General features: G+C 46.6%; 2 protein-coding genes across 2 annotated transcripts in view; one reads left to right on the top strand and one right to left on the bottom strand.

Moving 5' to 3' along the window:
- The window catches only part of BAP1 (BRCA1 associated deubiquitinase 1), a 38,013-nt gene extending 23,554 nt beyond the window's left edge, over positions 1-14,459 (top strand). Inside the window, exons 12-17 of the mRNA XM_082264726.1 lie at positions 6,796-6,917; positions 7,707-8,137; positions 8,237-8,322; positions 12,314-12,406; positions 12,498-12,570; positions 14,218-14,459. Coding sequence (XP_082120852.1) covers positions 6,796-6,917; positions 7,707-8,137; positions 8,237-8,322; positions 12,314-12,406; positions 12,498-12,570; positions 14,218-14,351 — 939 coding nt within the window. The 3' untranslated portion in view covers positions 14,352-14,459. The remainder of the gene's footprint in view (positions 1-6,795; positions 6,918-7,706; positions 8,138-8,236; positions 8,323-12,313; positions 12,407-12,497; positions 12,571-14,217) is intronic.
- Positions 14,460-16,950: 2,491 nt separating this feature from the next.
- DNAH1 (dynein axonemal heavy chain 1) overlaps positions 16,951-25,072 on the bottom strand; it is a 140,775-nt gene continuing 132,653 nt past the window's right edge. Inside the window, exons 73-78 of the mRNA XM_082265290.1 lie at positions 23,230-23,397; positions 23,029-23,159; positions 21,610-21,754; positions 21,310-21,516; positions 18,772-19,006; positions 16,951-17,157 (exon numbers count right to left, since the gene is read on the bottom strand). Of these exons, the coding sequence (XP_082121416.1) occupies positions 17,036-17,157; positions 18,772-19,006; positions 21,310-21,516; positions 21,610-21,754; positions 23,029-23,159; positions 23,230-23,397 (1,008 nt within the window). The 3' untranslated portion in view covers positions 16,951-17,035. The remainder of the gene's footprint in view (positions 17,158-18,771; positions 19,007-21,309; positions 21,517-21,609; positions 21,755-23,028; positions 23,160-23,229; positions 23,398-25,072) is intronic.

The following is a 25,072-nucleotide window of genomic DNA, read 5'->3' as shown; positions in this document are numbered from 1 at the left end:
TATAACAAACAGGACTCCAGGCTACTCAACCGATTGTAGGAAACCAGGTACAATCATGCTTTGCTGGGTTTTTTTCACCTTCCTCTGGATCAACTGCTGGTAGAGGATTGTGTATATGGGATTGTATGGTTGGGTTTTTATTACTGTGGGGTTTTTTTTTATTAGTTGAGCCAGATGGACTTGTGTCTTTTTTCAACTTAACTAACTATGTAGTGTCATCCACCAGGTTTACCACATCAGCTCCGGAAGGTTTTACCCCCCTTAATGACCAGGCCATTTTTTGCAATTCGGCACTGCGTTATTTAACTGACAATTGCGCGGTCGTGCGACGCTGTACCCAAATAAAATTGATGTCCTTTTTTTCCGCACAAATAGAGATTTCTTTTGGTGGTATTTGATCACCTCTGCGGTTTTTAGACTTTGCTCTATAAAAAAAAAAAAAAAGAGCGACAATTTTGAAAAAAAAAAAAAAAAACACAATATTTTTTACTTTCTGCTATAAAACATTCCAAATAAAAAAATAAAAAAAATCAGTTTAGGCCAATTTGTATTCTGCTACACATTTATGGTAACAAAAATCCCAAAAAGCGTATTTTAATTGGTTTGCACAGAAGATATCCCGTTTACAAACTGAGAGAGATTTTTTAACTTATTTTTTATTTTTTTTTTGTTTTCATTAGTAATGGCGGCAATCAGCGATTTTTAGCGGGACTGCGACATTGCGGCGGACAAATTGACACTAAGGCCCCTTTCACACAGGCGTTCCATATGTCCGTATATCACCCCATCCTTTTGCGGGTGATATACGGACATGTCAATGGGATTGCGGATGTCAGCGGATGACCATCGATGACATCCGATTTGTGTCCATTACGTTCTGTTCCGTTTTTTGGAATGGAACAGAACCTTATTTTTCTTCCATTTAAAAAACGGAAAGGACGTAAAATCGGATGTCAACGGTGTCATCCGCTGACATCCGCAATCCCCATAGACATACATTATGTCCGTATATCATCTGCAAACGGATGGGATGATATGCGGACATACGGACCAGATGACACAAGTGCCATCTGTGTCCGTAAAAAAAAAAAAGTAACTGAACGGAGGAAATAAACTGAGCGACCGTGTGAAAAAAGCCTTAAGGCGCTTTTCTACTGCATGGTACGGCTCGATTAGGCTGGGTTTGGCGCTTTTCCACTGCATGGTACCGCATGGTACGTGTTAGAACGGTTCGGTACGGTTTGGTACAGCGGCGCTTTTCCACTACTCGGTACGGCTCGCTTAAACAGTACCGCCTCGGTTGGGGTTCCAAGCGGGCCGTACCTATACCATATCCCACAATCCGTTGCATGCAGCCTTGATTATTTTTCACTACTAGCCACTGATTGGTCAGAGAATCGTTGTAATCCCACCCACTTACTACTTTAGTGGAAAAGCAAACTGAGCTGAGTAGAGCCTATACAGTGCCGACCGGTACCACGCAGTGGAAAAGCAAACTGAGCCGAGCTGGGCCAAGCAGTGCCAAGTGGAGCCGAGCCGGTACTTGCAGTGGAAAAGAGACACTTTGTGGGGACCAGTGACACCAATACAGTGATCAGTGCTAAATAATATGCACTGTTACTGTATAAAGGACACTGGCAGGGAAGGGGTTTATACTGGGGGTGATCAAGGGGTAACCCGTGAGCCTAATTGTGCTTACTGACTGTGGGGGGGGGGGGGGGGCTCTGTGACAGGCACACAGAGATTGGTGTTTCAGCTTAGCTAAGACACACAATCTCACTGTGCCTGTCTGACAGGAGAGCCGCCTGCTTTGTTTACATAGGCAGGTGGTTCTCCTGTCAGTTTCCCCGAAGATCACGGGAGGCCGGCTGCGATCGAGCCCCCTCCTCCCGCGGTCTGTCTCCTGCTGTGTCTAATCACAGTGGGAGCGTGGCGCCGAGATCGCGTGCACATAATCACCTAGATCTACGTGATTATGCACAGCCGAGCCGTCCTGCCACAGTAAATCTGCATGGGGCGATCGGCAAGTGGTTAAAAACTGGATGCACTAAACAGGTACGTACTTAACTTGGGTTATAGTTTGTGATTTCTGTAACAAACAGGACTCCGGGCTACTCAAGCGATTGTAGGAAACGAGGTTCGATCATTGTGCAGATCTAGTGTCATCCGCCAGGTTAAGTTCCTTATTTGGTCATATGAAGTCCCCTCTTGCACAGACCTTCCATAGTGTTATGGAGTCTGGCTTCCTTAGTTCTTATTGATTATGAGCCCTGTTTGTTATGGAAATTACAAACTATAATCCAAAATCTTTCCATTCCATATATGGGTAATGCTTGCTGCATAGGTTGAGATAAGATTATGTGAACTTGTTTGCTATGGCGCTAAGGTTACATCATCTACTACCCAACCATGTCTGAAGTCCGTCGTTTGTTTTTATTGACTGGAATCTCAGAAGGGAAACCGGAAGTGTTTGCTCCGCTTTTGGTGCTTCCTAGCTGTTACTTGCTTTTTATGTCCATCTGTGGGTGAGTGCAACTTGTACTTTACAATAAAATTGTGTTTTAAGCGGTATTACACTATGGGCTTGTCCCGTTTTATTTCCCACTTCATACTTACCTGGTGAGAGCTGATCAAATCCAGTCTGTTTGGAGGCTATCTGTGGTTGGTGTACTCCCTGTGGCTGATTGTACCGAAGCTGCGGTGCTGGATATAGGTGGTAGTAGTCCTTAACCACTTAAGCCCCGGAGGATTTGGCTGCTTAAAGACCAGGGGGTATTTTGCGATTCGGCACTGCGTGATTTTAACGGACAATTGCGCGGTCGTGCGACGCTGTACCTAAACGAATTTGACGTCCTTTTTTTTCCCACAAACAGAGCTTTCTTTTGGTGGTATTTGATCACCTGTGCGATTTTTTTGATCATGCTCTATAAACAAAAAAACAGCGTCAATTTTGCAAAAATAACAATATTTTTCACATTTTTTTATATGAAATTCCCCCCCAAAAAAATGTAAAAATCAAAATTTTTTAACATTTTCGGCCAATTTGTTTTCTGCTACATATGTTTGGTAAAAAAAAATAGCAAAAAGCGTATTTTGATTGGTTTGCGCAAAAGTTATCGCGTTTACTAACAAAGGGAAAGATTTTTGTCATTTTTGTTGTTTTTTTTTAAACGCATAATGGCGGCGATCTGCGATTTTTTTTTTTTTTTGCGGTACTGCGACATTGGGGCGGACAGATCGGACCCTTGACTGACACTTTTGGGGTTACCAGTGACATTACTGCAGTAATCAGTGCTATACATATGCACTGTTACTGTAAAATTACACTGGCAGTGAAGGGGTTAACTTTATTGGAGAGGGAGGGGCTGTGTGTGTCCCTAGGGGCGTGCCTCCTACTGTGATTGGCTGTGGCTTGAGCTGTAGGAACACTGATCAAAGGTCCAACATAGTAGAACCGTATGATCAGTGTTCCTACACAGGGGAGAATGACAGGCGGCTTGTTTACACTAGCCGCCTGACTTTCTCCCTCTCCCCCGACGATCGCTGAGTGACCGGCGGACATCGGGTCCGCCGGTCACACGCGCGGGGGGGTCCGTGACCGCGCCGCCGGCGGCGCACGCTCGCTCCCCAGAGCCTCACAGGCTAGTGACGTACCCCTACGTCACTCTGCCTGTGAGGGGCTGACCGCCGCAGTATATAGTCGTGCGGCCGTCGGCAAGCGGTTAACTACTCACTCCTTAACTACTCACTCCTTAACTACTCACTCCTTAACTACTCACTGCGCATCACCTTTCCCCCTCTGGTAAGAGGCTCTATGTGGTGGAGGGATTCACTGAGTTGCTATATGTCATCCTAATCACAAGGGTGGAAATATTCTATCATTTAATCCACATGAACTGTTGTTAACTTCGAGTGTTTAAAGTGGACTTTATCACCTATTTTATTGTGGATGCCGCATGTTTGATTTGTGCATTTCTTTTCAAGAGGTTTTGTTTGAAATAAGCCAATCTTCTGATGCAATTTGCTTTTTTTAGCGCGACTCCTTGTATTTTATAATCCAAGTTAAGTACCTTTTGGGGGGTTCGTCCGGGATTTATGATAAAGTTCATTTTAAAGAGACCTGTTTTTTTTTTTTTTTGGCTTTTGATAAATTATTTATCCCATACAGACTGCTATCAATTCTTTGAGAAATAAAATATAATAAACATGATCTGAGGTATAAGTGATGACTCAACCTCCATCCCTAATATACATATAAAAATAAGAACCCTCGTTCTTTTCTTATTTTTATATGCTATCAATTCTTATTTGCCAGGAAGGTTAGATAGTGTGTGCATGTGTTTTGTATGAATATTGGCAATACCCTGTTTGTCTTGTATTGTTTTCCTAAAATTGTAAGTAGTTTTGCGAAGGTTGTCTAGCCTCTAACAATGAGGTGACATTACCCAATATATTTTGCATGAGTATTTGTGTAGGATCACCATTTCCGACCTCAAGGTGACCTAATTTTTCTTGTTAAGCCTTATATAGAAAAAAAGGGTATATTATATTGAAAATTACACAAATATTAATTTTCACAAAGTCTGCTCCCTCAGAGTTTGTAGATCTTTTTTGTCAGATGTTACTTTGGAATACTGAAGTATAATTACAAGCATTTCATAAGTGTCAAAGGCTTTTATTGACAATTACATGAAGTTTATGCCAAGAGTCAATATTTGCAGTGCTGACCCTTCTTTTTCAAGACCTCTGCGATTCTCCCCGGCATGCTGTCACTCAACTTCTGGGCCACATCCTGACTGATGGCCGCCCATCAGTGCCCATAATCAATGCTTGGAGTTTGTCAGAATTAGTATTTTTTTTTTCTTTTTTCCACCCGCCTCTTGAGGATTGAACACGAGTTCTCAATGGCATTACGGGCTGGGGAGTTTCCTGGCCATGGACCCAAAATTTCCATATTTTGTTCCCCAAGCAATTTAGGTATCAATTTTTCCTTATTGCAATGTGCTCCATCATGCTGGAAAAGGCATTGTTCCTCACCACACTGTTCTTGGATGGTTGGGAGAAGTTTCTCTCGTAGGATGTTTTTGTACCATTCTTAATTCATGTTGGTGTTCTTAGTGAGTGAGCCCCCTCCCTTGGTTGAGAAGCCCCCACACATGAATGGTCTAAGGATGCTTGGCATGACACAGGACTGATGGTTGCCCTCACCTTTTCTCCTCTGGGCAAGGTTTTTTTCAGGATGCCCCAAACAATCAGAGTGGATTCACCAGAGAAAATGTTTTTCCCCCAGTCATCAGCAGTCCAATCCCTGTACCTTTTGCAGAATATCAGTCTGTCCCTGAGGTTTTTAGTGGAGAGAAGTGGCTTCTATGCTGCCCTTCTTGACACCAGGCCATCCTCCAAAAGTCTTCTCCTCACTGTGTGTGCAGACACACTCACACCTGCCTGCTGCCATTCCTGAGCAAGCTCTGCACTGGTGGTGCCCCGATCCCGCAGCTGAATCAACTGTAGGAGACGGTTCTGGCGCATGCTGGACTTTCTTGGGCTCCCTGAAGCCTTCTTTACAGCAATTGAACCTGTCTTCTTGAAGTTGATAAATGGTTTATATAGGCGCAATCTTAGTAGCAGCAATACGCTTACCTGTGAATCATTTCTTGTGCAAAGCACATTATGACTGTGCATGTTTTCTTGCAGGTAACCATGGTTAAGGAAGCTCATGTCTATAATGGGGATTATATTGAAGCAGCCCTAAATGATCCACAATGGCTCAAAAGTGATATGGTCCAGAAATATTTAGACAGGATAAAGGTGGATAAAGCACCTGGACCAGATGGCATCCACCCGCGGATCCTTAAAGAATTTAGCTCTGTCATTTCAAAGCCTTTGTTTATAATTTTTAGGGACTCGTTCAGGACTGGAATAGTACTACTGGATTGGTGAATGGCCAATGTGGTGCTTCCGTGCCCTCTTCTCCCAGAATGCCCTGCACCGGACCCGCTCGTCAGTTCCAGTGCGGGCGTGTCATCCCTGCAAGCCCCGAAGCTGTTTAGCAGGGAATGAGGCGCCCACACCGGAAGTGACCAGTGGGGCCGGTGCAGGCGCGTTGATTCCTGGGAGCGATGACGTTCAGCTCCTAGGAATCAATGCAAGGAGGAAGTGACGGCGCGGGCCGCGGCCGCAGAGGGAGGAAGTGGCAGGAAGGTGAGTATATTTTTCTTCAATAACAAAGTAAGTAAACAAAAAAAAAAATCGTGATTATCCATTTCTTTTTCAGGTGACACTCAGCAAGTGGATGGCCCAAAATCGATTTTGTTGATTTTGAGGCCGGAACTCCACTTTAATGTACAACAGGGGTTTCTGCTTCCTTGTTTTACTGCAAAGTAACCTAAAAGTTACACACAAAACAATACTACACATGATCCTATCCAAAAGACAGAGAATGACTGTTTTAGGAAAGGAAATTGTTTGGGCCAGCTTGGCCCAGACTTAGTAAAGTGAACCAAAAACCTGGACTTAGGCTTTAATATCCTGTTGAAGGATAAATGATATAGGTTTCCTGAAAGAAAATATGCGTTTCATACAGTATATTGTATATTGGTCGCAGGTTACGGCAGTAGATGAATGCAGGTTTCTTTTAAGAACATGATACAAAAAGACCAGCAATGTTCTGCTTCAGGCAACAGCTCCTTACTAGACTATAAGCATAATTCACACAGCTTTAATACAAGGCTAAACATCTTTATTTCAAATGTTGTGTTGTTTACTATTCCTGTATATAACATTTATATGTCTCAGGAGGAAGAAGATTTAGCTGCAGGCGTCAGCCGATCTCGAGGACTCCCGCCCCCCTCTCCGGACTCCGATGAAGATGAAGAAGAGGAGGGAGAGACCTCCACAAGACCGACAACTCTTCCTAGGTGAGGGCGGGGCTTCCCTTACTCCTACAACACTGATGATTGTACCTTAAAGGCTCGATACGTTTACCCTTAGTAACATGTAACACTATGCACCAGTCTCTCCTCCCCATAACAACATGTCGGGGTTCTTCTCCCTGCACCCGCTGTCACAATTTTGAAAATATTGCATGTCTTCGCCCCCACACAGCCACATCATTCATTCATCGTAATCTGTGAATGGATGAACTACAAGTCCCGTCATCCACCGCAGCAGAGAGCTTGTAGTTTACAGGTAGGGGCAGAAAGCTGTAGGCAGTGTCTGCAGGAGCCTGACATTACACCTGGAGAGCGCGTTCGCCCCCCAGCCCCACGCGCGCAACCAACGTAGGGCTACATCGTTTCGCGGAGCTGAGCCAGCCTGCCGCTGTAAAACGGCGGCGGGCAGTCGGTAAGCGATTAAAAGTGTGACATATTTGGTATCTATTTACTCGGCGTAACATTATATTTTACAAATCAATTGGGTATTGTATTGTGTTTTTGTGCATTAAAATTTATTAGTGTAAATAAAGTGCATTTTTTCCCAGAAACTTTGAAAAAGTTTGAAAACCTGCTGTGCAAATACTGTGCAATATAAAAATTTGCAACATCCATCAATTTATTCTCTAGGGCCTCTGCCTAAATATATATATAATGTTTGGGGGTTCTAAGTAATTTTCTAGCAAAAAAAAAAAATGCAGATATATCCATGTATGAGAGACGTATCGGAATTGGTCTAGAGTTGACGTGGTTAATGATTATTGCCCCCTGCAGGTTCAAGAGAAGAAGTTCGGAGTCTCTTCCCCCTCCTCCTGGGCCGGAGCTTCCCGCCAGCGTTCTGGTAGAAAAATTAAAAGAAACTCAACGAGAATTGTGCTCCCCGCTCTCTATAAAGACAGGAGCACCCACAGCCCCCCATTCCCAGCCGTCCCCCACCCCCAGCAACGAGAGCACGGACACCGCCTCAGAGATCGGGAGCGCATTCAACTCTCCGCTGCGTTCCCCTCTGAGGTCCGCCAATCCAACCAGGCCCTCCAGCCCGGTCACCTTGCACCTCTCCAAGGTTCTGTTTGGGGAGGATGAGCCTCTCTCACGGTTGGATAGTGTACGGTATAGTCGCGCAGTGCGGGAACTCGGCCCCCTGGTTGGCACTGGAACCCTGCACCTCACCCGGGACGGGCAGCTCTACACACTGAGCCGGACTGGTAAGGGGGGAGGGGAGGTGGAGGACTCTATACATGTGTGAGGAGGAATGTGTGCCCAAAGGGGGGGAATTGTTAATCTTCTCTGTTCATATCACTCAGATTCCGGAAAAGTTTCCCCAAAAATCAAAGCTGAAGATGGCAGCGAGAATTCTGATCCCCCGAGAGGAGAGCGGTTCTCACCTAAGGTAAGGAGACACAGAGGAGGGCAAACATCTAATATTACCCAGAACTCCATATTCAGGATCATGTGCCTTATACTTCTCCACTTCTTTCCTGTCCCACTTACCGCCTCTCCGCTCATCCACTTTCAAATCATCTACTCCTCTCTCATCCCTTCTACTCTCATCTCACCCCTCCCCCCTACTCTCATCCCATCCCCTCTACTCTCATCTCATCCCCTCTACTCTCATCTCACCCCCTCTACTCTCATCTCACCCCCTCTACTCTCTTCTCACTCCCTCTACTCTCATATCACCCCCCTCTACTCTCATCTCATCCCCTCTACTCTCATCTCACCCCCTCTACTCTCATCTCACCCCCTCTACTCTCATCTCACCCCCTCTACTCTCATCTCACCCCCTCTACTCTCATCTCACCCCCTCTACTCTCATCTCACCCCCTCTACTCTCATCTCATCCCCTCTACTCTTATCTCATCCCCTCTACTCGCCTCTCATCCCCTCTACTCTCATCTCATCCCCTCTACTCTCATCTCATCCCCTCTACTCTCATCTCATCCCCTCTACTCTCATCTCATCCCCTCTACTCTCATCTCATCCCCTCTACTCTCATCTCATCCCCTCTACTCTCATCTCATCCCCTCTACTCTCATCTCATCCCCTCTACTCTCATCCCATCCCCTCTACTCTCATCTCAGCCCCTCTACTCTCATCTCAGCCCCTCTACTCTCATCCCATCCATTCCCCTCTCATCTCACCCCCTCTACTCTCCTCTCATCCCCTCTACTCTCCTCTCATCCCATCTACTCTCATCTCATCCCCTCTCCTCTCATCCCCTCTACTCTCATCTCATCTCATCCCCTCTACTCTCATCTCATCCCCTCTCATCTCATCCCCTCTACTCTCATCTCACCCCCTCTACTCTCTTCTCACTCCCTCTACTCTCATCTCATCCCCTCTACTCTCATCTCACCCCCTCTACTCTCATCTCACCCCCTCTACTCTCATCTCACCCCCTCTACTCTCATCTCACCCCCTCTACTCTCATCTCATCCCCTCTACTCTCATCTCATCCCCTCTACTCTCATCTCATCCCCTCTACTCTCATCTCATCCCCTCTACTCTTATCTCATCCCCTCTACTCGCCTCTCATCCCCTCTACTCGCCTCTCATCCCCTCTACTCTCATCTCATCCCCTCTACTCTCATCTCATCCCCTCTACTCTCATCTCATCCCCTCTACTCTCATCTCATCCCCTCTACTCTCATCTCATCCCCTCTACTCTCATCTCATCCCCTCTACTCTCATCCCATCCCCTCTACTCTCATCCCATCCCCTCTACTCTCATCTCAGCCCCTCTACTCTCATCCCATCCATTCCCCTCTCATCTCACCCCCTCTACTCTCCTCTCATCCCATCTACTCTCATCTCATCCCCTCTCCTCTCATCCCCTCTACTCTCATCTCATCTCATCCCCTCTACTCTCATCTCATCCCCTCTCATCTCATCCCCTCTACTCGCTTCTCATCCCCTCTACTCGCTTCTCATCCCCTCTACTCGCTTCTCATCCCCTCTACTCGCTTCTCATCCCCTCTACTCGCTTCTCATCCCCTCTACTCGCTTCTCATCCCCTCTACTCACTTCTCATCCCCTCTACTCGCTTCTCATCCCCTCTACTCGCTTCTCATCCCCTCTCATCTCATCCCCTCTACTCGCTTCTCATCCCCTCTACTCGCTTCTCATCCCCTCTACTCGCTTCTCATCCCCTCTACTCTCCTCTCATCCCCTCTCATCTCACCCCCTCTACTCTCATCCCAGCCAATCTCATCTCATCCAATCCCCTCTCATCCAATCCCCTCTCATCCCATCTACTCTCCTCTCACCCCCTGTACTCTCATCTCACCCCCTCTACTCTCATCCCATCCAATCCCCTCTCATCTCACCCCCTCTACTCTCATCCAATCCCCTCTCACCCCCTCTATTCTCCTTTCATCCCCTCTACTCTCCTCTCACCCCCTCTACTCTCATCTCACCCCCTCTTCTACTCTCATCTCACCCCCTCTTCTACTCTCATCTCACCCCCTCTTCTACTCTCATCTCACCCCTTCTTCTACTCTCATCTCACCCCCTCTTCTACTCTCATCTCACCCCCTCTTCTACTCTCATCTCACCCCCTCTTCTACTCTCATCTCAACCCCTCTTCTACTCTCATCTCAACCCCTCTTCTACTCTCATCTCAACCCCTCTTCTACTCTCATCTCAACCCCTCTTCTACTCTCATCTCAACCCCTCTTCTACTCTCATCTCAACCCCTCTTCTACTCTCATCTCAACCCCTCTTCTACTCTCATCTCAACCCCTCTTCTACTCTCATATCACCCCCTCTACTCTCATCTCACCCCCTCTACTCTCATCTCCTATCATCCCATCTCCTCTCCTCTCATCTCCTCTCATCCCCTCTCACCCCCTCTACTCTCATCTCATCCCCTCTACTCTCCTCTCACCCCCTCTTCTACTCTCATCTCACCCCCTCTTCTACTCTCATCTCATCCCCTCTACTCTACTCATCCTTTTTCCAGTCATTAGCTCTACACTTATCCCCTTATCCGCTTTCATCTCCTCTCTACTTATCCCATCTCCCACATCTCATCTACCCTTATCTCCTCTCTACTTATCCCATCTCCCACATCTCATCTACCCTTATCTCCTCAGGGGACATCAGGGGCAATCAAAGGGTTAAATGTGTGCCTAGCCAGTGTTCGTGTGTACACTGTGAGGTGCTTTTGCTAAGGGGTGTGATGGATTTTATTCTCTGCTTTTGTAGGGACACAAAATCCATCACTTCCCAGCTCAGTTTTGCCTCTCTGACATCCATTGCCCGGCACCCACAGATCGATTTTTGTTGTAATTAATCGCAGCAGAAGTGGCCCACCGACAGCACGCACCCCTTAGGCGGAAGTGCAGAATCGTGTGTGTATGTATTTGTATATGTATATGTATATATATATATATATATATATATATATATATATATATATATATATGTGATTCTGTGCAGGAGGGCTGCCCTGTAGCAGTAAATCTAAGGGGTGGTCCAGAAGTGATTAAACTTCAATAGAGAAACAGATGGTTTTTCTTATCTTTATTGAGATTACTCTATTTTAGTGATTTGTTCTTTATGCTACAATAATTTCTGAAGAGGCCTCGTATTTGGCGAAACATGTTGAGAATGTAACCTTTGGTAGCATTGAAAATGTTGACCCAATCAATTACTGGGCTACAGCTGCTTGCTGTGGAGGCACTCAACAGGAGGGAGGGGCCAGGAGCAGCAAAGAGGAACCCGAGAAGAGGAGGATCCGGGCTGCTCTGTGCAAAACCAACTGCACAGAGGAGGGAAGAATAATGAGTTTGTTATTTAAAAAAATAAAAAAATACACGAGGCTTTACAATCACTTTGAGTCCCGGTTCACACTTGTGCGATGCGGGAAGGCTGCGAATTTGCAGCCTGTTCCCGCATCGCAAACGCACTCCTGGCAGTTCACACTGCCATATGCGATACGACGGGGGTGTCAATTAAATGTTAACGACACCCCCAGTTTGATCGCATATTGCAGTGCGATCTGACAGTTCGCACAGGATCGGATCGCACAAGTGTGAACCACTGTGCGATCCGATCCTAATGCGGTTGGATAAAAGGGTCATGTGCGTCTTTTGTGCGGGTGCAGTGCGAATTTCAGCCATACAAAGTGTATGGCTGAATTCGCACCGCACATCCGATCGCATGTAATGAAGGAGCAGTGCGCTCCGATATTACATGCGATCGCCGCACTCGCAAGAGTGTGAACCGACCCTAAGAATGGCTTTTCTGAAAAATGATCCTGCTGCCGTATATTGTGATGTGTCAGGAATGTGTTCATGATGCAGATTTTTGAGAGGTCTACGTTTTTTTTTTTTGTTTTTTTTAAGATAACTTGACTTTTTTTTTTTTTTTTTTTTTAGGAGCTTCTGGCTTTGTTAAAATGCGTAGAAGCTGAAATAGCCACCTCGGAGGCCTCCTTGAGGGAGGAGCTGGAGAAACGCAAAAAATTCAAGGTAGGACGCTCGGTGTCCTGTAGTCGTTCTGCTCTTCTGTGTGCAATCTCTGGACTGGGATGTGATCAGACCTTCTTGTTTTTGTCTTCAGATTGATGATCAGAGAAGGACCCACAACTACGACGAGTTCATCTGCGCCTTCATCTCCATGCTGGCCCAAGAAGGTGAGTTCAGGCCTGGGTGTCTGAGGTCCCTTATGACCAGTTCTCTTTATTGAGACATCTGGGGTCTAAAAGACCCCCTGATGTCTCAGTGAAGCTAATTCCTGGCCATAGTGGGCGGGAAATGTGAAAGGGGGACCGGCAAGTGACGTTTGACACGTCACTTCCGGGTCCGCAAGAAGAAGGGGAGGAGAGCAGACACATGTCCCATCTAACTGGCAGCGCCCACCATGCTGGTCCTGGGCCTGCAGATGGGCAAGCAGAGCCTGGATTACATGGCAGAGTTGCCCGTTACTAGGCGGTATAGGGTTGCTAGACTGCTTTCATCCGTCAGCCAGAACGAGCAAACAACCGGTGGCTGCGAGTATGTGGAAAGCTCCCAGTTTCAGATGCGTACGACTTATATACCAGGCGGCGAAAGGGTTAAAAATCCAAATCTCCAGCATAAGTTTCATATATTATCAGTCTTTACCTTTTTTGGTTTGCATATGAAAAAGTTTTTGTATAATTTTTGTTTTTTAAGGTTTTTTTTTTTTTTTTTTTTTTTGGTTGTACTCAACATGGGGAGAGTTCTGATACATTTTTAACTTAACCCTGTAATGCCTAAGCCTATTTCTGGCACTTCAGTATTTTTTGCTAGAAAATTACTTAGAGCCCCCAAACATTTTTTTATATATATATATATATATATATATATATATATATATATATATATACATACACATATATAAATATATATATATCTATATACACACACGCACACACATATATATATATATTAAGAGTTTAAGTCGCATGACATGTCAAAATAAATGGTTCCCTATGGGAGCCGTTTTACTTGGTCAAACTTTGAAAAAATGTTCCTGCACTACTTTGGTCTGACTTGGGCGCAATTTCATCCAATTGATATGAATGGAAGTCAGATCATCATCTTAACTGATCCAACTTGTGGCATGCGACTTGTGCTCTGAGATCGAGTGTATGCAATGTAATATCCCCTTAAAAAATGGTGTGAGCGCCCCCCCAAAACAAAACCAGGCCCTTTGAGTTTGGTATAGATCTTGAGAGGGAACCCCACGCCAAAATCTCAAAAAAAGAGCGACGTGAGGTCCCCCCCAAAATCCATACCAGACCCTTATTCAAGCATACAGCCTGCCAGGTCAGGAAAGGAAAGGGGGATGGGACAAGTGAGTGCCCCCCAAAATCCATACCAGACCCTTATCAGAGCATGCAGGTCAGAAAAGGAAAGGGGGATGTGACTAGTGAGTGTCCCCCAAAATCCATACCAGACCCTTATAAGAGCATGCAGCCTGGCAGGTCAGGAAAGGAAAGGGGGATGGGATAAGTGAGTGCCCCCCAAAATCTATACCAGACCCTTATCAGAGCATGCAGCCTGGCAGGTAAGGGGGGGGGGGGGCGACGAGCGCCTCCCCGAACCATACCAGGCGTCATGCCCTCAACATTAGAGGGGGGGGGGTGCTTTGGGGCGGAGGGAGGCTTAGATTTTGTATCTCTCACCTTGCAAGCACTAATTTCAGGTTTCACAGTGTGATGGCACGAGGGGGGGGGGGGGGGGTTCACACTTTTGCATAAAAAGGGGTTGACCCGAAAAATCTATCACATTTAACCCTCTTTGTTCCATCCTTTCAGGCATGCTGGCGAGTCTGGTGGAGCAGAACATTTCGGTCAGGAGGCGGCAGGGGGTCAGCATCGGCCGCCTGCACAAACAGAGGAAGCCCGACCGCCGCAAACGCTCGCGCCCATACAAAGCCAAACGCCAGTAACCCCCCCTTCCCAAAACCCTTTTTAGCGGTACCACCCAGACAGACTGTCCTGACACTCCTGTATATGATGTATATAAACCATTTTTATAATTCCCCATGTATACTCGTCCCCCCTCACAGGTAATATATGGCATATGCCCAATGATCTTTTCATACCCGCATCATGTGATCTGCCTACACCCTAAACCCCCCCCCCCCCAGTGTAGTCCACTAATATTCCTTATCAGGGATTTTCCGGGCTGGGATCCCTCCATGTCAGAAGACTGTTCCTCCGTGTCACTAGCTTCATATTACAATCACTGTTGTCACGCTGCGGGCAGGACCCATTTTACAAACTTTACAATGACCCCACGGGCTGGATCCATAATTTCTTCATGATCATGTCACAATTCTTCTGCCGATGACAGTACTCCTTGTGGAATAATAAATGTTATCCAATTTATCAGGATGTGATGATTTTTTGGATAATCCCACGGTGTGTTTGGAATAGATTGTGAGATATACAAATACTGCACAGCAACCACTGCAGCCGACACAGACAACCCGGTCTGTGGGGATGTCGTGCAAACATAGCAGCTGCGGCAGCCTACATTGACAAGCCAGGCATATGAACAGCTGGAGGGATGCCGGGGATGCCATGTTTGCAAAAACAACAGCAGCAGGGGTGCCAGCTATGTAAATGCTGCATGGTCGGATCTAGAGGGGTACTGGGGTGGACTGTGCCCCCTCTACCTCACCACACAGCACATACATAGGCTACATTCACACCGGTGATTAGGGCTGGTGCAAATTCTGCGGCTCCCAGAGGGTAGGTGTGGCTGCTGACCCCATTCACTATGGTGATAGTTCGCCGAAAGCCACACCTTTTCATGCTCTCTACACAGCAGCGATCACAGCAGGTAATCTCTGGCTGTGTAGAAAGCCATGAACAGGTGCGCCCGCCTATGTCCTGTCACTAGAGTGAACGGGGCCTTGCGGCCGTACCTACCCTCTGTCACCCGCAGGAGGAACTGATCATCAGCTATCCCTATTTTTAGTGTATTTTTTGTTTGTATTTTTAGTGTAATGTCTCTTCTTCCAATGTGGCCCAGGAGGGTCAAAATAATGGACACCCCTGGTTTAGATGGTATGTTGTACATAGAACGGACCAGAAGGAGATTACACTCCTTTTTACAGCAATGAAGTAAAGAGCTCTAGAAAGCTAGATTCCACCGACAGGCTGCACCTGCTAATTCTGTAGTAATCAGACATAATACTTTATATTAACTTGACAAAAAAAAATATACAAAGATTAATCAATAAGTGCAAAAACATTTTACATTCTGTTTAACTGCATAGCTAAAACCTGACAGAGAGTCTGGAATAAAACAATGCTCTTATTAAATGGCCTTTAATTACTGTTAAAGTGGACTAATAACTGTACAGTTGAAATATGAATAATTCAACTAATTGCTGTACTGGAGGAGGGCAGAGTCAGCCAATCATTGCTGTGGAAGAGGGTAAAGTCAGCCAATCGCTGCACAGGAGAAGGGCAGAGTCAGCCAATCGCAGCACAGGAGGAGGGCAGAGTCAGCCAGTCGCTGCATAGGAGGATGGCAGAGTCAGCCAGTCGCTGCACAGGAGGATGGCAGAGTCAGCCAGTCGCTGCACAGGAGGTGGTGAGAGTCAGTCAGTGTCTGTACTGGAGGTGGGCAGAGTCAGCCAAGCCCTGCCAGGAGGAGGGCAAAGTCAGCCAATCGCTGCGCAGGAGGAGGGCAGAGTCAGCCAGTGTCTGTACTGAAGGTGGGCAGAGTCAGCCAGTCGCTGCACAGGAGGAGGGCAGAGTCAGCCAATGGCTGCAGTGAAACAGGGCAGAATCAGCAAATCACTGCACAGGAGGAGGGCAGAGTCAGGCAATATCTGCACTGCAGGAAGGCAGAGTCAGCCAGTTGGTCTGGGAGAGGGCAGGGTCAACCAATCACTGCACAGGAGGACAGAAGTGTCATCCAATCCCTGCACTAGAGGGGGGCAGAGTTGGCTAATCACTGCACTAGAAGTGAACAGTGTCAGCAAATCATTGCACTCCGGGATGGCAAAGTGAGCCAAGCCCTGCATTGGAGGAGAGCAAAGTCTTGTTTGGCTTATAGGGAAATGCCATGGCCACCATACATCATGCTGATGTTGTCACGCCCGACTAGTACATTGGATGCCGCCTGTCTGTCACCAGGGACTTGTGTGAAGGTACAAACTGCCTCCTGCTGCAGTGATATTGGAAGTTTCTGAATTGTAGGTGACAGGAACCCACGGGGGCCTATTTGTAACGATCCGCAGGCCTGCTGTTTGTATTGCAACACTTTTGCCCTTTTATATCTAAAGTTTTTTGGGGGTTTTTTTTTACATAATGGAATTGCAAAAAACAAACAAACTGAAAACTAAAGAAATGAATGAAACTCCAGAACAAAAAGTGACACCATCTTGTTTTCCTTTTGGTAGATTTAGGTTGGACAAAACTATCTGCAAAAAAATACAGTAGAAATGGGATTTAATTTGTACTATTTTTGTTTGAAATACAGGAAAACAGTGAAGAGAATATCAAACACGGCTTTACAAATGGCTGAGATCATTGAAACTGATATTTCTTTTTAAATAATATTTTCTAAAAAGGTCCCTGAAGTTTACAGAAAGCTATTTGACACAGCGTCCAATCAATAGTCCAGAGCGCAAATCAGAGCCACGCCCCTTTTTATCCAGTGGGTTTGTGGTTGGCTGCTAGGGAGCTCCACTGCGATGACGTAATTGGTGGAATGTCCAGTGGTGGAGAGCGTTCCTGGGGGGGAAAAAAATAATTCTGGTCAATCGATTATATGTTATGCAGAGGCTGGTATGTGTATCTATAGGGGTGATGGTGGCCGCTTAAAGGGGTTCTTCTACCTGTTATCATCTATTGAGGGACACAGGAAGTCATATGAGGTCAGGTTATACTGCTGCCTACAGGAGGATTACTGGACACTGGCAAACAAACAAACGAGTGTGTAATGTATGCTTCAGGGTTTTTGTTCATGTCCAGGATGGTCATCTCTTCTTCAGCTCCCTTAAAGTCTAAAAACATTTTGCTAGCTTTTTATTTTTATTCTTTGAAGTTTCTTCTTAAAGTGGTTGTAAACCCAAAACCCCTAAACACCATTCTTCTGCACATTTTAGTAGGTAATGACCGAACTCATTGTGTGTACCTCCTCAAAAAGTAGTTTTTATTCGGTTGCGGCCCTCAGAAATCAGCGGATTATGAGCGTGGCATAGCACCAAAGCTTGGGGGGTGGAGACCTAACATTACACTATTCCCCTCCCACCTATACACAGTCTCTCTCTGATGTATCTATTTCTCATGTCTTTCTCTCTTTGATGTATCTCTCTTCCTCACCCCCTCTCATGTCTCTCTCTCTCTGATATCTTTCTCGCTCTCTCTTTCTCTGATGTATCTCTCTCTGTTCTCTATCTTTCTCCGATCTCTCATCTCTCTCTCCCTCTCCTCTCTCTCCCCCTCTCTCTCCTCTTCTTCTCCTCCCTCTCTCTCCTCCCCTCTCTCTCCTCTCCTCTCTCTCCCCCTCCCTCTCTCTCCCCCTCCCTCTCTCTCCCCCTCCCTCTCTCTCCCCCCTCCCTCTCTCTCCCCCCTCCCTCTCTCTCCCCCCTCCCTCTCTCTCCCCCCTCCCTCTCTCTCCCCCCTCCCTCTCTCTCCCCCCTCCCTCTCTCTCCCCCATCCCTCTCTCTCCCCCTCCCTCTCTCTCCCCCATCCCTCTCTCTCCCCCATCCCTCTCTCCCCCCCCCCTCCCTCTCTCTCCCCCTCCCTCTCTCTCGGCCTCTATGACTAATCCCCGTGGGCAGGGTGAAACATGTCTTTGGGTGGGGCCAGGCCAGAGATAGACTGAAGCTGCTGACAACACTTTGATGCACAGGGTTGCTTGGTGTGTGGCTTTTGGGACATCATTTCTATTCTGTTTCACAGGTTGTGGTTTCAAACAGTGATTACTGCCACCAACTATAGCCAGCGGCAGAAATCGTATGAAGAAAAACCCAACAGGCTGCTCATAGATAGATCAAAATTCGGCAGGCTCCTGTTGAGCTTGCCGAATTTCAATCCATCTTTTGCCGTCTTTATCCTTGTAGGGGTTCCTCACTTTCTGCCCTGTCTCTGCAGGCAGTAAAAGCTAATATTGCGTTTAATTAAATTAAGGATACATATTGTAACCAGTGGAAAACTCCACCATCCAAAAACAACTGATTAAAATGTTAATCAAAATGAAATATCTTGTGATCAGATTGTAAAGTGCGTGGTCTATCCACCTGCACAAAAATCTGATCAGTCTGCCTGAATTTTCCGGTTTTGTAGGGAATGGGAGATTGGTCCTCTGCAATTACTGAACCCTCTTCCAAGTCCCCACTTTACCTGCTCGGGTAAGGGTCTTGTAGATGGGGCACAGATAGGTCCCTGAAGTGGAAGGTTTGCGTTCAGCCACTGGTACTAGCCAGATGACCGCCATCTCCGTGTAAAGTTCTTTAGGCCTCGATTCTGCCAGCTGCGTTGTCGTCTTGTCCCAGCACGCTCCTTCCAGGTACAGGCCAAATATGTAACACCCCTCTGGGGGGCGCTGCTGCAGATCTGACACTGTCTCCCGCAGAACCTTCAACAGGAAAACAGATAATATCAATGAATCTCCCCAATGGTGTTTAGACATGGTTTAAAACAGACAGACATTAGGGCAGGGGTGTCAAACTCAATTTCTTCATGGGCTGCATCAGCAGTAAAGTTGCTCTTAAAGAGCCAATTGTATTTGAGGTGTGTTACGTAGAGAGTGCAGGGTTCAGGAATGCGTTACGTACAGAGTGCAGGGTTTAGGAGTGCGTTACGTGCAGGGTTCAGGGGTGGGTTTCGTGCAGAGTTTAGGGATGCGCTACATACAGAGTGCAGGCTTTAGGGGTGTGCTGCATACAGAGTGCAGGGGCTAGGGTTTAAGAGTGCGCTACATACAGAGTGGAGGATTTAGGGATGCGTTATGTACAAAGTGCATGGTTCAGGAGTGTGGTACGTAAAGAGTGCTGAGTTCAAGGGTGCGCTCTGTACAGATTGCAGAGTTCAGTGGTGTGCTTTGTAGTTATGGAGTATGCTGTGTACAGAGTGCAGGGTTTAGGGGTGTACTATGTACAGTGTGTGCAGGGTGTAGGGGTGTACTATGTACAGAGTGCAGGGTTTAGGGGTGTGCTACATTCAGGAGTGTGTTACATACAGAGTGCAGGGTCCAGGAGTGCGCTACATATAGAATGCAGGATTCAGGTGTGCGCTTTGTACAGAGTGCAGAGTTCAGGGGTGTGCTGTGTAGAGTGCAGGCTTTAGGGGTGTTCTACTTACAGAGTGTAGGGTTTAGTAGTGCGCGGTGTACAGAGTTTAGGGGTACGCTACGTACAGAGTGCAGGAGTCAGGGGTGTGTTGTTTACAGGGTTTAAAGGGTGTGCTATGCACAGTGTGTAACCCTGCCCCCCCCCTTCCTAAAGCTTCCCCTCCTCTCTCTCTTCTACCTGGCCCAGCTCTAGTACCGTCCTGGTCCTGTGTAGGAGGCTCTGCCTCACCTTGCAGGGAGATCATGTTCTCTCCCAGATTCTGGAGGTCTGCGCCTGCTGTGCCCCGCAATGAGTATGTTCATGGATCTGTTCGTTTTGGGAGGCAATGAGAGCAAAGCTATCCCTTGTAAACACAATAGGCTTCTATGTTCATAAGTGACCGTGGGGAGCAGGAGCGGAGGGTGAGAGCTGGAGGTGGGGGAATGGAGTTCCACCACGTTCTGGCTGCAAAACTTGGTGTAAGGGTCACATGGCGAGGCCTGGGGGTCTGCACTCCTGTGACAGTCCTAGAATATGTTTCAGGGGCCAGACCCTCCAATGCCTTGGCTGTTGTATTCAATCATCTGATAATCAGTTTTCTTGTATTAATTTGGGTCTGGGGCTCTTTATGACACTTCATAATTTGTGGGTTTTAATTTAGGGGCACCCTGTTTAGCAAGAGCAATCTCACCAAGGCCGTTCTGCCTTACCGAAATTGAAGTGGAACGACTGTTGGTAATTTCTTGTCACTGATCACCATCGTTCCAAGACTTCTTTGCTATCACAGACTGGGGGTAGGGAGGTGACCTAACTATTATTTAACATCGGTAGAAGAAAAGTCAGGTCATCAAGAGGCCCTGTCCTGCAGGGATGTGTAAATCTCAGCACTGGATGGACACAAATACCCGTAGATAGGTAAGACCTCTCATATATATGTATTTCAAGTCTGTATGTAGCTATTTGCCTGAAGTTCAACTTTTTTTCTCCGAAGAGAGTTGCTAATGCCTCGTACACACGCAACGATTATCGGCCGACCGATCGTCCGACTTTTGTCCAGTGTTGTTGTGTTGGTTGAAATGTGCTCTAGACTGCACACAAATTTTCTCGGCCAACAAAAAAGTGATGTCATGTGATGGTTTACTTTCCGTGTGTTTTTTCATCTCTGAGCATGCCCAGTCTTGCTCATCAGATTTTTGTCTGCCGAAATCTGTACTGACTGACGGAAAATCGGCCGTTGTGGTGACGGCCAACAAAAATTTTATAGCCTGCACACCAGATTTTATTCGGCCGAAAAGTCGGAGTCGGTTGTCGAAAGCATCATACTAACAAGCCAAAAATCGGCCGATCGGACGTTTGCCGAAAATTCACGGCCAACTATCAACGCGGGTGTACGGGACATAAGAGTTAGGAGTTCTGTGAGGTTTTTATTGCTGCCCGTGCCCCCAAATTAACAGAGGTTAAACCTCACTCCTTGTCCCACTAACCACAGAGGATATGAGAGCCAATTTCTTCAACCTAGTAACACCTGACAGAGTTCCATTATTTTCACAAAGTTTTTGGCTGGAGGTTATTTTTTGTGAAGACCAGAATTCTGACACAGATTAATTACCCTAAAGTCAAAGGAGATGGTATCGATGGAGATGACGTGTTTCCTGGCAAAGTTCTGTAAGGTTCCGGTCAGGAAAGCTTGAGGGAAGAACAAGCCACTGATCCAGAAGACAGCTGGGATTCCATCGGAGATCCATTTCTGAAGGAACTTGATTCTCTCGAGAAGGTCAATCACCCAGGAGGACAACGGCTTCAGCGATGGATACGCCTGGATAAAAGCAACACATGGTCAAATGATGAAGAGCAACAGAGGAAAACAAAATGCTGTAGGAGAGTTATAGAACTGTGTCTGGATTCTGACCTTTGCCTGCCAGAGTTCTGGCACTGAATTGTTATAAAGACTGTTGGCCATGAGCTCCAGCTGAGATGACATGACGACCTGGCCTTTCATGGCCTTCAGCAGGTCGCTAAGAGTCTGGGAGAGGACGCCAAGGAGGCGGTTATACCTGGAGGAATAATATATATTAGTATATTTATTTCATTTATTAAGCTCTGATCTATACTGCAGTGCTGTACAGAGAACACTTAGTTGGTGACATCAGTCTGCATTAGAGGAGCTTACACTCTACCGTCCAACCCCACCACGGTCACAGTAGGTTTTTGAACTTTGGAAAGAAGCAATCAAAATCCCACACAAAAACAACCCTGCATATCACACTTTGGTTTGCTTATAAGGATTAAACCCAGGAGCCAGTGCTACAGGGCAGGGGTCTTTAGGCTAGCTTTCTAAACAAAGGGCCACTTTCACTTTACAGTCGTTCAAACTTTAGGGGGGTTGAACTATGGCCAGCGGGAGAAGAAAGTGCCCTGGTGTCAGTGGGTGTAAACAATGCCCCATCATTGGTATTAGGCAGAGTAATAGAGCCCCATCATTGGTGTTAGGTAGAGTCATAGAGCCCCATCAGTGGTGTTAGTGGGAGGAATGGTGTTCCATTGTTGGTGTCAGTGGGAGGAATGGTTTTCCATCACTGGTAGCCGAGGGAGGAATGGTGTCAGTGGGAGGAATGGTTTTCCATCACTGGTAGCCGAGGGAGGAATGGTGTCAGTGGGAGGAATGATGCCCCATCGTTGGTGTAAGTGGGAGGAACATTGTACCATCCTTGATGTCAGTGGGAGGAATGATGCCAAATCATTGGTAGCCGAGGGAGGAATGGTTTCAGTGGGAGGAATGATGCCCCATCATTGGTGTAAGTGGGAGGAACAGTGTCCCATCCTTGATGTCAGTGGGAGGAATGATGCCAAATCATTGGTGTCAGTGGGAGGCATGATGCCCCATCATTGGTATCAGTGGGGGGAACAGTGTCCCATTGTTGGTGTCAGTGGGAGAAATGGTGTCCCATCATTGGTGTCAGTGGGAGAAATAGTGCCCCATCATTGGTGTCAATGGGAATAGTGCCCCATTGTTGTTAGTGGGAGGTATAGTGCCCCAGCATTGGTGTCAGGGGGAGGAATAGTGCCCCATTGTTGGTGTTAGTGTGAGGAATGGTGTCCCATCATTGGTGTCCTAGAAAGGATTAGTGCTACATTTTTGATGTCATGGCAGGAACTATGCCCCACTGTTGCTGACAGTGGGGGGAAATAATGCCCTAAGGGCTGGATAAAAGCAAGCAAAGGCCACGTCCGGCCACTGGGCCACAGTTTGGAGATCACTGCTTATAGTGCCACCTCACTCCGCTACAACTTAAAGTTATAACTCATACGCCTTCCCCATGCTCAGTACCGTATGACTTCCTGTGCCAACACCGTGTTCATGGACTCCTGGTACATCACGGGGTATTTTGCCATCACTTCCTGCACAGGAATGAGCGATGGAACCTTCTTCAGGATCCCCTCAGCGATTTCTTCCACCATCTGAAGGAAATGGCTTATCAGTGACAGTACAAACAAGACCGCTGCGTCTGGATACAGAAACCATACTCACCTCATCGCGGCTCCCTCCTGCGCTCTGCGTCCGCGGTTGCAGCCTAACAAGAGACCCCAGAAGGGCGAAGCTTTCATTCTGCGCGAATGTGATGTTGGCGTTTTCATGGAGTCCGAACAATTCTGTCAGATCGTTGAGCGGAAGAGAGCGGATGTACTGCAGGTAACCCTAAAACAAAACCATGGTGAACATTTTTACACAGTTAGTCCTACGTGAACTGGAGATGATGCACCTATCACAGACCAGACACCCGTAACTATAGCTTAAAAGCGGCCTTTATCAGCTTTTTTAACTCAGAGGAACCCTTGAAATAACTTTGTGGCCCCAAGGAACCCCTGCTGTAAGTGACTATATCTACAACTCATGATACATTAGTGTGATGGTCAGTGGGAAGAATGCTCCTGACATTGGTGGTCAGTGGGAAGAATGCTCCTGACATTGGTGGTCAGTGGGAAGAATGCTCCTGACATTGGTGGTCAGTGGGAAGAACGTCTCTTACATTGGTGGTCAGTGGGAAGAATGCTCCTGAAATTGGTGGTCAGTGGGAAGAATGCTCCTGACATTGGTAGTCAGTGGAAGGAATTCCCCCTTACAGATAGCTAAAAAGATCATTGGTGTCAGTGGGAACTTATCTGAGTGGCAGAAATTGCTCAAGGAGCTCCAAGCAACCTTTGGAGGAACCCTGGTTGAGAAACCCTGGCTTAAACAAATGTATGTAAAGCCAAAACTTGATCTTTACTGTGTCCCACTGAGATTTTCCTTCACTTCCTTTTACCAGGGACACAGCATAAATGAGAGGATAGCCTTCCAAAAGGGAAATCCCCTTTTTAAAATAAAAAATGTAATATAATTTTTGATTCTTGAGACATAAACTATATTACCAAAAGTATTGGGATGCCTGCCTTTATACGCACATGAACTGTAATTGCATCTCAGTCTTGATCTGTAGGGTTCAGTATTGAGTTGGCCCACCCTTTGCCGCTATGACAGCTTCAACTCTTCTGGGAAGGCTGTCTGCAAGGTTTAGGAGTGTCTATGGGAATGTATGACCATTCTTCCAGAAGCGCTTTTGTGGGGTCAGGCACTGATTGTGGACGAGAAGACCTGGCTAACAGTCTCTGCTCTAATTTATCCTAAAGGTGTTCTATCGGGTTGAGGTCAGGACTCTGAGCAGGCCAGTCAAGTTCCCCCACCCCTCGCTCATCCATGTCTTTATGGACCTTGCTTTGTGGAATTGCTGGCAAATGCTGATTATCCAAGAACAAGATGGGAAGTGTGAAAGTTTTTAATCTCCTTTGTTCTAACTACACAATCCGATCTTTGATATCGGAAGGTCTACATAGGTGTTATTCATTCAATTTACATGGCTGAAGATTTGAATTGTTCTCAAATCCTCGGGGTAGAGTTGTTAAATTGGGGGAACTAACCACTCAACAAATGGTCAATATAGGAGGAACAATTCTGCAGACGACCTGCGCTCTACTCTAAAGCTGGATACACACTATCCAACTTTTGTGGTTAGATTTTCTTTAGATTGACCTTTTCTATGTAGTGCAAGGGCCTTCCAGATTGCATACAAATTGAAAGTGTTTAGGTTTGACCTCATATTATATGGTTTTGGTAAGTCTAAAGAAAAAAGTCTTCAGAAAATCTTATAGTGTGTATGGCCCATCAGTGTGACAGTGACATCAGTGCCTGAAGTTCAGTAAGTGACTGAGAGCTAGGACCCGCTACTCCTGGTCCATTTTTCTGTCCCGGCACCACTGCCTCCGGTTGACCATGTGTGGAGGAGGGAGAGTGGCCCTGGAGAGATGCAGCTGGAGGATATCCCTGAGACTTCCCC

The sequence above is a fragment of the Pelophylax lessonae genome (assembly GCF_965119305.1).
Source record: "Pelophylax lessonae genome assembly, chromosome: 8".
Taxonomy (NCBI): Eukaryota; Metazoa; Chordata; class Amphibia; order Anura; family Ranidae; genus Pelophylax; species Pelophylax lessonae.
This window is presented reverse-complemented; position numbering and strand designations above follow the sequence as displayed.